The sequence below is a fragment of the Podarcis muralis genome, chromosome 1 (assembly GCF_964188315.1).
Source record: "Podarcis muralis chromosome 1, rPodMur119.hap1.1, whole genome shotgun sequence".
NCBI classification, from domain to species: Eukaryota; Metazoa; Chordata; class Lepidosauria; order Squamata; family Lacertidae; genus Podarcis; species Podarcis muralis.
In genome coordinates, this window is record NC_135655.1 from 59,805,908 (window position 1) to 59,819,185 (window position 13,278).

Below are 13,278 nucleotides of genomic sequence, written 5' to 3' on the forward strand. Positions count from 1 at the left end.
TATAATTATTAACCCAGTGCAGTATGTAAGCTGTTCTTACATAGAATATGTTTTGTTTCCCCCTGGCCGTTCAGTGTTAATAAAATATGGAGTCCGTGATACTAATATTTTGGGATTTGTGCACATCTTTATGGATTTTGCAGCCTTCTCGTAGTAGTTTTTCTCTCTTCTTTCCCACCACAAAACTAATAAAGACAGAAATAAAATAAGGAGGTGTAATGGCTACCTGCCCATTGTTCATTCAACATCTATACGTCAAAAGTGATGTGCAGTTCTCTGTTGGTTCCATCTGGAACCTGTTAAATGTCTCAAGAGGCTGTCTTTAAAACTTAACTCCAATTTCTGTTTGTCTCCCCATCTTTTATTTTCTCCACCTGGTTATGCTGTGTCTCTGGTATGCCTAATTATAGGCTTTGGAGCTGCATTAATTATATGGTAATTAATTATGCTACAATTATTAGTTACATTGTTTGCTAAAATCCTTGAATATTTGCATATTCAGTGTTATGAACGAAGTCTGAGTGCTAAAGAGTATTTTCATTTCATTTATTACACCTTTCCTCAAAGGACTTCAGAGTGACATACGTAATTTTTCCTCACAATACCCCGAGAGTTGGACTGGGCTTAGAGGCAATGACTGACTGATCTGAACCCTGGTCTTCAGGTCCTAGTGCAACACTAACAAGTACACTACACCATTAATGGTAGAAGAAACGAGATGATTGGTTAAGAAGTATATTGCTTTCCATGTAAACATATATTGTAGCACCTCTGTAGATAAATATTAGAGAAAATCACACCAACATTGCTGCATGTACCACTTAGGTGTGCTTAACTGAAGCAATTGGGGGAAAGTTCCTTTCTAATCCCCTCCCCTTTCTAACTATTATCTGAAAAGGCAATCTTATATTTTCATAAGAACAGCATTGTCGCTGTGTGAAATTGAATGCATTCAATTCTCTGATAATGTACAACCCTAGACTAACGGCCTCAAGTTTCCCCCTCCCATCTAGAGCACAATACGCTACATTCCTCTTAAAAAGAGAGAATATTTATTACACAAAATTATTCAACCACAATTTTAATTTGTAACACCTCCCTCTAAATGTTGTGCAGTGGTACCTTGGTTCTCAAACTTAATCCATTCCGGAAGTCCGTTCCAAAACCAAGGTGCACTTTCCCACATAAAGTAATGCAAAATGGATTAATCCGTTCCAGACTTTTAAAAACAACCCCTAAAACAGCAATTTAACATGAATTTTGCTATCTAACGACACAATTGATCCATAAAATGAAAGCAGTAAACAATGTACTGCAGTCACACAGTCAATCAATCAGTAGCTGAACTGGGTTCCACACAGTCACAAAACAAAACAAAAAAAAGCTACAAAAACGCAAAATTAATAGCGAAAACAGACAGACCTCAGCGTAATACTCAAAACGGAAGTGTGGCACTCAAAACAGAGCACATTCGGCTTCCCCAAAAGGTTTGCAAACCGGAACACTTACTTCCGGGTTTGCAGTGTTTGGGTTCCAAGTCGTTCGTGTAGCAAGGTGTTTGAGAACCAAGGTACCACTGTATAGTAGCCCTCATTGCCTTAGATTTGTTCCTGGAGAAAAATAGGGATCCTGTAGTTCAGGCTCCCTGTGCATCTTTAACAGATTTAAAAGAGTGACAAGCCTGTTTTGGTTATGACTACTTTGAGATGCTGTTGTTGCTTAACAACCTACTTTTACATTGCAGGCTGGAAAATAATTGCTTGAGTGGAATTGATAGATAAAACTTCCAAATAAGTCTTTAAATGTTGACTATCCATTTTTCTGTATAACATGTAGTAAAATTAATGAATTCACAAGAATGTCATCCTGAGTAAACAACCAAAATCAATAATTGTTCCATAAAGCTGATGATTTTCAGATATTGAGGAAATTATAAAAATGTACCTAATTAATCATATGATGACTAAGAATGTATATGTTTCACCTCTGAATCTGGCATTTATTACCCTGAGTAATGGTTTTGTCATACTCCACTCAGCCTCATGAAAATCTGACAGCTTCTGTGTCAGATTTTGACTTTTGTGTATTTTAAAGGGATTTCTTTTCTGTAAGACGAGCAGTTACTAATAGTCCTATTCAGTAACCTCTTTGTTTAGAAAAATCACATCCCAGTTTCAAGAATTTCTCATAAGGCATCAAAAATAATATAAAGTTGAGCGAACATATAGCAGTAATGTATTAAATGTTCCAGAGTAACAGAAAATCATACAAAATAGTCATAGATGTAGCAGTGTGAACCAGCAACTGATAAAACATACAGCTAGCCCAAAATTACTAAGGTAGTCAATAGTAGGAAACAAGCCCATATATGAGCCTTTCTTTTAAAAAATATGCAAGCCTTCAGACATTTCCAAGAACTCTGTAGTGTTGTGACCTGACAGTCCAGTTGGCAATGAATTCCATAGCCGTGGGGCTGCCACGGAGAATGCTCTCAGCTTTGTAGCCACTGGATTTCACCACTCCTGATGGTGGACAAACAAGAATGGCTGAGCAACAGAAGGTGTTTAAATTTCCCTCATTGGCTGACATGATTATGACACCATAGCTCTGCAGTATTCCTTTGTTTGCCATTTCCAAAGTTAGTAAAATGATGGAGTTGCCTTTCATATCCCTACCATTATCCACGATATGGAACATACATTATATTTGCATATTATTCAATTGGCCAAGAAGGGTTAAAGAAATTACAGACAAATGTACCAATTTTGATTTTTAACAAAAGAAGGTGGTGTGTGTGTGTGTGTGTGTGTGTGTGTGTGTGTGTGTGTGATGTCCAGTCATAAAAGGACTTGCGGGTCCTGCTGGGAGCCCAGTTGCTGTTCACGAGTCTTTTTCAAATAAAACAAATATCCAAATAAAAGGATGGGTATCCAACAAATATGGGACGTGGGTGGCGCTGTGGGTTAAACCACAGAGCCTAGGACTTGCTGATCAGAAGGTTGACAGTTTGAATCCCCGCGATGGGGTGAGCTCCCAATGCTCGGTCCCTGCTCCTGCCAACCTAGCAGTTCGAAAGCACGTCAAAGTGCAAGTAGATAAATAGGTACCACTCCGGCGGGAAGGTAAACGGCGTTTCTGTGCACTGCTCTGGTTCGCCAGAAGCGGCTTAGTCATGCTGGCCACATGACCCGGAAGCTGTACGCCGGCTCCCTTGGCCACTGAAGTGAGATGAGTGCCACAACCCCAGAGTTGGCCATGACTGGACCTAATGGCCAGGGGTCCCTTTACCTTTACCTATCCAACAAATACGTGTGAAAACACTATGTGGGAATTTGTAGGGATTAAAGCTAGACTTCTGTAGTAAATCTGAGGATTGTGCCTCACCTTGATTTGATTTTCATGCGCCCTATTGTTAGGACTCTGATGATGCCATATATAAGACTCATCAAGCCATGAAATACGCTAATCCACCTTCAGCTTAGAAATGCTTTACATGTGATATATCTTCAATAAATATCAGTTTTATATAGGAACTTGTATGTACTTGACATAGAGAGCTCATTTTCCTGCTGCTTAGGACTTCACATATAAGCCCATTTTTTTCTGAATGGAAGCATTATCCCTATGAGAAACATATCTCTATAAAAAAAAGCATCCCGACAATTTTAACTTTCTGGTCGTAGGCTGAAGAACATAGAGTCTAACTGCATTCCCAGTGAGACTTCAGAGTCCTACCCCCAGTTCATTTTCTGCAAACACCATTGCAAGCAACTTTTGAACCTTAAGAGTTTCATTTATCATGTGCTTTTAGAAGACTGCAGTTATAAAGCCAGTGGGAGTCCTGAGCTTGCACTTAGAGGCTAAACTTTCCAGTTTTTTGCCATATACACCTGGTAGGCAACTAGTTTCCATGTAGGTTGCTTTTGAGAATAAGCTTTATTTCAGGTCTCTTATGCAGAGATGATTAAAACAGTCTCCATAGATTCCACTCAGATACTAGGCTTCTGCTTTGTTCTCACACAAGACTTTGCACTTTCTTGCAGCGGATAGATTGCCATGTTGCATCGGTTTCAGAACTGAATTTTTCATCAGACTTCACTCTGAGAGTAACAAAGACTTCAATGTGTACGGTAAATATTTTATTTCAGCATTTCTGGGGTTTTGATTGCCGCACTTTTGAAACCTTTGGTCAAAGCCTTCATTTGCAAACTAGCTAGCTATGGACCATGGCTACGGGATTAAATGTTGGCATTACCTGGTAGCCATTGGTGTGTTGCAATCTTGTCAAGCAGTGTCTCCCATCTTGTATAATGTGTTCCTTACACCAGCAGTTATGCCATTCCTCTTAAGTCCTCTCTCTTTGGGGCCAGCCATGTAGAACGTTATTCCCCCTTTGTTCCTGATGTAGATCTTCACTCAACCCTTCTGCGCTGGCAGAAGAGGGGCACCAATTTGTGGTCGCCTCAGGTACCAAAGTGTCTTGGGTTGTCCCTGTTTCTCTTTCATCTTCCTTATTTTTTTTACATTCTAATACTTTTTTACTCTTTTTCCTGCGTAAGCTTGTTTCACCATTCCTTCCTTTCCACTTGTCACAAGCTTATCTGCTATCTCCTTTTAACAATTTATCCTCCACCCACCTTCTGAACTCTTTGTGACCCCTTTCATATGGAGTTTCTCCCTTTCTCACTATGAACTGTAGCTTTTACACCCACTTTTTCAGTAAAGCGGTTTCTGCATATTGCCTTCACATATATCATTGCTTGTATCTTCCTGTTCATTTGTGTGGGTTTGGGGTATGGGTTGTAACTTCATTTTCGAACCAAAGCATGTATTTGTTGCTTTTTATATACACTTGCATTCTCCAGCCTTAAAAATATAGTGATACAGGTGAAATGTTTGGCTTGGAAGTTTCTAGTTTTGGATCAGAGATTTGTGGTGTTGCGCAAAAAAACAAAACACTTTGTCAAGTATTGCGTACTTCATCATGTAAGATTATTGACATCTTATGACCAGAATTTCCACTCCTTTTGTGATGGAGTATAGTAGTTTAGTTAGAGGCTGACAGTCCATCCATCACATCAGGCTGCCTAACCTTGCAGTAAATGAACAATAAATCCATTATATGTATTGGAGATTTTGAAGATGCTTTAAAAGTGTATTTCTTCAGCTGGACAAATATTCACCCTTGATTTTCTGTATGTAGAATTTTAGTTTGGGTTAAGATACAAGGTTTAATGTCATAACATTTTTGGTCTTAAAACTAATGTGGCTGTTTTTCCCCTTTGAGGAAAGATGGGTTAGAGTCTCAGTTCAGAGTCAAACTACATCAACAGAAGTATAGTGTCCAGATCAAGCGAAGTAATAGTTCCACTCTATTATGCCTTGCTCGGGCCACACTTGGAATACTGTGTCCAGTTATTGACACCACAATGTGTGTTTTCTATTTGATTTAGTCCAGAAACTTAAGGGAAGAGGAAGTTGAGCGTTGTTCTTCAAGGCAATATTTCTATTTTTAGAACCATTTGGGGAGAGTTCCAATCAACCCACGTTGCTACTATAAATTCCTTAGCTTTACATCGGGATATTTATGGGTCAGGCACAGTCTACAACATTGGAAAGTAGACTTTGGCATATATCTAGAGATTCATGCTCAGCCACTCTTAGAACTTTAATATACAGTCATTGACCCAGGTTTGCAGGTCACTGTGAAATTCTTAGTCATCTTGAAACAGGCAACTATTAACATTTTAACACTCCCTCCCTCTTCATAAATCTGCCTGTTCTCCTCTACCCCCTGCTTTCTCATGACCCAAACACCTGCCATTTGCAATGGAGCTCTAGGCCGCCATTATTGTGGGCCTGATCCTCTGTGCCATTCCCCAATCCTTATTTGTGAGAAGCTTTTAGTTAATATCAGTTAATAAGTTCAGTATCAATTGCTGTTGATAGGTTCTTGGTGGTGTTAGCGGTGATCTAAAATGCTACTTATTAAGTTTTGCTATATGGCTAAGGCTTCAGTCCTCCACCCACTTACCTGGCAGTAAGCCCTGTTGAATATGAGTGAACATGTAGGGTTCACCCTAAAAGCATGGAATCTGCCTTTGAGGGCCCTTTAAAGACTGCTGAGAGTTCTGCCACATGATTGGCTCGTTTCAGGGTTGGGAGTGGTAAGGATAGGCAATGCAAATTTTAACCCTGCTTTCTCTTCTGATTCAAACTCGGGTTGTTCCACACATAACTTCTGGCTCACCCACAGAGGAGGTGGTAGATTGGATAACTCCACAGATATGTAGGAACTTATTTGCTTGTAATTTTAAAAGCTAAGGACTGCCATGCTCATTGCTGTCTTGGATGCATTAAATGTTGTTGTGTTAGCTAGAGGGAAACGGTGGTGGTGGTTTGAAGAAAACAGGATTAAGCATATATTGACCTTGTTCACCCCGACAACTTAACGTTATCCTGGGGATGGAGTGTTGACGTCAGGGGTGCGTGGCACATATGCTGGCCCATTTTGCACCGAAACTCTCATATACTCTCCAGTGGGAGGGAAAATACCCTCCTACCTCAATCTGTATTGTTGAAATTGTGCGAGCCAGGCAGCTACTAATAGACCCAAATCTCAGGTATCACCACTATAGGTCAATTAGGTTATAGCAATAGACTGCTGAGATTTAGAGCTAGGTGAGCAGGAATCTAGTTATCTGGCTGCAAAGTTCAGCAATTCACTACTATACGAGGGTGGAGAGAATTTCTCCGCCATTTATTTCCCCTCCATGATCTTTGCAGACCCCAACTTGGAAGTGATGAATGAAAGAGGAACTGTTTTCATCAAGGTATAAAATCTAACACTTTTTCATATGAGAAGCAGTTATACAAGGCCGAAGATGATTTAATTTTCAGACAGTATCAAACTTTGAATAGTATGGTACAAAGACTACTTGAATAATACCTAATATGCTCAGTTATTCTACTTTTGAGATTGAATGAGGCTTTGTACAGGGTACAATAAACGAAGTAAATTTTCTTCAGTACCCCCCTCCCCCTTTGAGGAGTAAGAATCATTCAGTAATCTTGAGGTACTGAGTTGTTTTCATTTAAGAAATATCATTTTAAAAACAAAAGTGGTATTTCTGCACCAAGAACATAGTGATTGTCTGTCTCCCTCTCCCTCTCTGCTGCATGGCTTACAAGCATTTCATCTCCATGCTTGGATAAACTCCATCAAAAGCACATTATCCTCCTACTTCTGTGGCCAGCTGCCTAATTGTATCTGCTCTAGCTGCATGCTGTTGGAACACGATACTGACGAGGAACAAAAATGATAAATTACTCCCTGCAGCTGATAGCGATGATGGTAACTTTTAATTTCCTCTCTCCTAAGTGAATTGGTCAAATTGCTTTTAACTGGTTTCACAGGGGTTTGTATAAATCAGACAGGGATTTACAATTGGGAACAGAAGTGTTTTCCTAGAGAAGTGGCGCAGGTAAATGAAGAAGCAGATTTGAGATTTGCTCAACTCTGCGCTTTGCTCTGTTCTTAAAAAAATAAAAATGAGCCTGAAATACAGGATAATGAATGAGTAAACTGTGGGTGTTTGACCATCTTCAACAGACACTGGATTTTTTTTTATGAAGAGAAAGAGACTGCTTATTTTGTGGTTTTTGTGAATAAAATTGTGCCCCGCTGTGGCAACAGAACAAATAATTAAGGCACAGAGCTGCAATATATTTGATTTGTGTGAGAAATCATGCACACACAGAGAGAGAGAGACACCTTGTACTTGCAGTTCCCAGATTGGTTACATTATGGCTACTGATGTCTGATTATTTACATGTTCCCAGTAATATATTTGAGAGAATTTCTACATTAAGGCAAACTAGCCTGGCTTATATTTAAATGTCAGCTTGGTCTGTGAATTGATTTCACAGGTCTGCATACAGGCTTAATGATCACATTTGCAGCTCTGGTGCTCCTCCTTTTCCCCTCTGCATAGCTGACTTGGTTTATGAGCAGGAGAAATTTGGTGTGGGGGTATTTTTTTTTTTTTTTTTTTTGTGAATTTCTACATCTCATTAACCTCTTTGCTCTTTTTTGCTTGCCTACTTTTCAAAACAACCACCTTACCCTCAACATGCAGAGCAGTTCTGTCTGTTGATGGGATGTTGAGAACAGAAGGCAGAATAATTACTCTACTGCGGTGTATCTTTAACAAAAAGCATCCTTTCGCAGTGCTCAATAGGCCAGATCTTCAGTTATATACGACCAATCCCATTGTGTTTGCTTTCAATTTCCTACTGGTTACTGTTCAGAGAATAGTGTTTGAATGACTCTAGTGGAGGTGCTGGAGTCTATTGTGATTATTTCTCTGGGGGCCTATATATCTGTTGTCAGACGAAGTGCTGTGGTGGGGAAGGAGGTAAAAGCAAGCATAAGTCACTTGCATGTAAAACAAAATAATACCTGAAGTAACTGTTTCTAAGAGCCAACACCATTTTCAGTTTTATTGCAGTTTTTATCTTTATATTCTATTTTCTACACTGACCTTTCTGCTTTAACTTAAAAAATATATTTTGTATCTTGTCTCAAAGCTGTTCGTATAATGTTGGATAAAAGGTCAAATAAATAAAAATTATTGCTCCACTAAATTACGAAGCTATCTAATCTCTCAAATGTATATAGCAAGTCTCAGTTAGAATGGTTCTGCAGAAGATGAACTGTGAGGAAGTACACTGGTCTTTCGTTCAACAGCCAGTCTGTAATATTAAGAGATAAAAGATATATGCAACTTTTAAGAAGGAAGACAGAAAACTAAAGTGGGAGGAATGGCGTAACATTAGTTGTTCAAGCAAGCCTTCCCCTTTAATAAAAAACCCCCGAAAAATATTTGTGTCTCCGACTGTGGCTTTGACATACATCAGACAGTTCCACAACCAGGAAGAAACAGAATATAAAATATCATAGAATCCAGCAATTTGCACAGAAAGGGGAAATATGAATAGCAGACATTCAACCAAGTTTTACTCAAAGTAGACCTGTTGAAATTAGTGGGCCTAACTTAGTCATGTTCATTAATTTCAGTGTGTGTACTCTAAGTAAAATATAGTTGAATAACTCTCAATGTGTTTTAAAATTGCCCACTCATGTGGTAGGAAAATTAAAACACAGGAGTGTATGCAGCGTTTCCTGAACAGAAGACAGCTTGCACAATGTATATTTTCCCCTAGAGTCCCCTCCCAGCCTTTCCAGAGACTTGGGAAGACCTAACAGACATTGTGGATGGTGATGTGAAAAGTGCAAGACCTCTGTGCCAGATTTGGGGGAATTCCCTTGCCCCCTGCAGCCCTGTGGAACACAGCCCACAATGTGGGGTGACTCTCTGGAGAGGCTTTTTAGGGGTGGTGGGGAGAGGGAAAGATCTGTTGCATGACGTGATATAAGGCAGCTTCCCAGCTTCCTGTATGACAGTAGAGAGCACTTTGCTAATAATGCAAAGGAGGGGAATGCGTTTGTTCCATTGCCTGGGGTGATGAGGAAAGAAACCCAAATAGTTAAAAAACATAATTTGCTTATTCAGTATTTCTCCACTCACACGATGCCCCTGCTGGATGGAGAAAAGGGAGGAGTCTGCAGCCCTCTGAAAAACTGCAGTGCAAGGCTAAGGAACCCTCCAGGGCCATGAGATGGGTGGGGTAGGGAGATGGAAAGGGAAGGGGAAAACAGGTGAAAATTGTCTCCCCACCCTTTCTTCAGTGGGAGGCTCTGCTGAATCTGGGCCTCTTTCACTTCATGGGAATCCGGCCTGTGGAATATAGAAGCACTGCAGTTGTTTCGTTAGAATTTAGCATTCTGTTAGGTAAAGTACTGGCTAAAGTCAAATAGAGTCTAAAGGGCAGGTTTTCGTCCCCTTGTGCTCTGAAATGGATGCATCATCCATTTGGATTGGGTAGTGCTAGAACATGACTGACACACTAGAACCATTCCAGATGGTTGTATTCACTTATTGATGTATTCTTGAAGGACCTTGTCACCGTTTGGTGCTTATCAATACCAATTGCAATTTAAAACTTCCCAGTTACTGAGGAAAACTTGTGAACGATGCTTCATTCTTGGTGGCGGTGGGGTGTTTGACAGATGTCCTTCACGAGCAGCCTTTCATCCATGTTCTTGTACAGAGAGTGCTGCCCACATGCAGATTTCTGTTTGAAAGTTGCATCAGTCAGCAGCAGACAGTGGGGAAAGGAACCATGAGGTGCTCACTAGCCATGGTTACTTGAGGGAACATTTTAGAGTTTGTATCTATTTTAGAGTTTGTATCTACTGAATCCATGCTTATTGACTGGGGTGGGATTGAGAGCATAATTAGGCTTTGTGGTGTTTAGCAATATGTAGGCCACTTCCCATTGTTCTTGCAACTGGAAGATGGTCTTAACTGGACTTGTATGTAGCATTTCCCTCTTGTGGTTTAGGCATGTAGCAAAAACTAGGGAGTGTGCTGTCACAAGAGGTAGTGAGGCCTTTAGAAGAGGATTAGACCAATTCCTGGAAGATAAGGCCATCAGTGACTACTAACCCTGATGGCTGTGTTCCACTTCCACTGTTGAAGGCGGTATGCCTCTGAAAGCCAGTTGCTGGGATGGAAAGGGAAGGGGAAAACAGGTGAAAATTGTCTCCCCACCCTTTCTTCAGTGGGAGGCTCTGCTGAATCTGGGCCTCTTTCACTTCATGGGAATCCGGCCTGTGGAATATAGAAGCACTGCAGTTGCTTCGTTAGAATTTAGCATTCTGTTAGGTGACGAGAGCTCTGTTGCACTCAAGTTCTGCTTGGGGCCTTCCCATGGGCATCTGGTTGTTGGACTAGAAGGGCCTTTGGCCTGACCTTATCCAGAAGCTCTTCTTACTTCCTTCTGATGATCTGATGCATTTTCTGCAACACAGTTTGATGCACCAGAGGCAAGGGCTCTCTTAAAGTAACCAGACAAATGAATGCACGCTTTGGACAGTTTTGGTTGGCTTTGGTAGTCTTTTCATTTGTACTTTGATTCTGAGCAGTGTATTTGCAGTAGCTCCCCATTCTCCATACCCTGGAAACACAACAATATTGCTTCTATTACAGTAATGAAAATGGAAGGACAAACCTTAACTGAATAAAGGCCACAGCTTTAACCCTTCATACTTGCTGGCCTTAAACAACATGTTAAGGAGCCATTGTATTTGCTGCATGACATCAAGGTGGTTGAGTTTTCAGTTTGTTTTGAATGCCCGTGCCCAAGCAAGAACTTGGTATTACTCAATATATTATTTCCAGCAATTATATTGATGATATCAAGAAACACTTCAAGGATAATGAATGTGAAGATTGCTGATGTTTGTTTATTTCTAAATTGCAGGCAGTTGCTGGATATTTTGATATATATTTTGAGAAGAATTGCAGTAAAACAGTGAGTACATGTTCAAAATTAATTTAAAGATATATATTTTGTCAGCTTTTTGCCTTAAGGTGTTTTGGAATAAGTCTGTTTTGCTGTTGTAAGCATTTAATGTGTGTGTGCTAGATTAATGTAGCATGATATTAAGTCTTGTATGTCATCACAGATTTTTGAACTCTGTCACTGCAGGTATTGTTCTCAACTAGTCCCTGCTGTACCAAAACACACTGGAAGCAAACAGCATTTTTTTTGGAGAACCCAATTTCTGTGGAAGAAGGTACAGTATTTTTCCCCCCTAGCTTAATATAATTTCTATAATACTAGATTCTTCTTGACACGCTTTCAGATTTGTTTCAAATGCTGAAAGTAAACACTTGGGAATTTCCTGCACAACATCCAATAATAATTTCCCTCCTGCCTTATACTATATGTGAAAGTTCTTGCTTTTAGTTCACCAAAATAATGTTACTAGAGGCTTACAAGGACTTTGCCTCATGCAGTATTGCATTATGAATGCAGTATTGCACTATCTAGTGCTCTTTCACTAAATAGATGAATACACATACTCTGCACATAGGCAAGTAGAACAAAAGAAAGAGGACTAGGTAAAAATATTTCTCCCTCATATACTAGCTTTCTACATGCAGGGACTTTTTACATGACAGCAATCAAAACTGCAACCCCTGTCATCTAGCCAGGAGTTGTAAGAGTCCAAGAAAGACTTTGGTACCTTATTTCCCCAATGAGTAGTGATGTTTACATACCATTTCATAATGACTTGTTCGCATTACATGTGCAGAGCAGGTCACTGTTTGCTTAAATCAAATTTTACCAGCATATTACTTAACGTGTTTCTAGGTTGAGCATACACTTCATGTACAAGTAGTGCATATTTACAGAATCTACCCGCATTCATATGCAGGGAAGAGTATGTTGGGCCATAACTTCCCAAGGGAGAGAAGGAAAATGCATTCATATGCAGTGGCTTCAGGGGTGGTGAAATACACAATATGGGACTTCCGGGTTGGCGCCATCGCCGAATGGCGGACTCCCTCCGAGCTCCGGAGGGAGCCTGCTCGGCAGGGGCTGGGTCCCACCGCGCCGGCGACGCGGGGACCCTTAAAAACCACGGCCACGGAGGCCGTGGACATGGGTGACTCGGCTGGCACCGTTAGCGCCCTCCCGACTCGTGAAGGAGCCTTTTTAAAGGCTACGGATCGGGTGCCGGGGAGCGGCGCGGTGCTTTGAGTCCTCTGCTTTCCCTGCCGAGCGAAGCCGCATGCCATCCGGCGGAGAGTGCTGACTTCTTCCATTGAAAATTCGGACTTTTAACAACAACCCGTGAGTAATTTGGAAACTGGGTTTAAAAGGAGAAAAAAAGAAGAAAAAAATTCGGATTTGGCACGAGCGGGGGGGATCCAAAAAGGAAGTCAGTCCCCCTCCCTACTGTAAACATGTTAAAACAAGGACTGAGTAACCAAGGTCCAGAAAGAAGTTTATTTCGGACAAAAATTGAGAATTCCACGATGGAAAACTACAAGAACTGTGCTGGAGGAGAAGAGTGGAGGGAGAAGGAAAATGTAACCCCCCCCCCCCCCCCCGGGAACCGGGGCGATTCGCGAGAGAGCCTGGTGAAAAGAGACGGAGGCTTTGACAGCTGTCAAAGTAGCTGTCAAAGTCGGAAAATTTAAAGAGGACTTTGTTACGAGGGCTTTGCTAGTTAATTTCGTTACAATTTGCTACGATTTGGATATAAAATGGCGAAAATATGGAACAACAATCGGACTTTTGGACCAGAGGAAACAAAGTTATTACAATCCCCCTAGAGGGGTTTCGGGACATTACAAAGAT

At 40.7% G+C, this 13,278-nt stretch overlaps 1 protein-coding gene across 2 annotated transcripts in view; it reads left to right on the forward strand.

The window, feature by feature from the left end:
• PRMT3 (protein arginine methyltransferase 3) overlaps window positions 1–13,278 on the forward strand; it is a 59,908-nt gene that overhangs the window by 36,486 nt on the left and 10,144 nt on the right. Inside the window, exons 13-15 of one of the 2 annotated variants that reach the window (XM_077929562.1) lie at window positions 4,044–4,130; window positions 11,389–11,439; window positions 11,617–11,704. In XM_077929562.1, the coding sequence (XP_077785688.1) occupies window positions 4,044–4,130; window positions 11,389–11,439; window positions 11,617–11,704 (226 nt within the window). The remainder of the gene's footprint in view (window positions 1–4,043; window positions 4,131–11,388; window positions 11,440–11,616; window positions 11,705–13,278) is intronic. The other variant, XM_077929571.1, reaches the window with a different exon arrangement.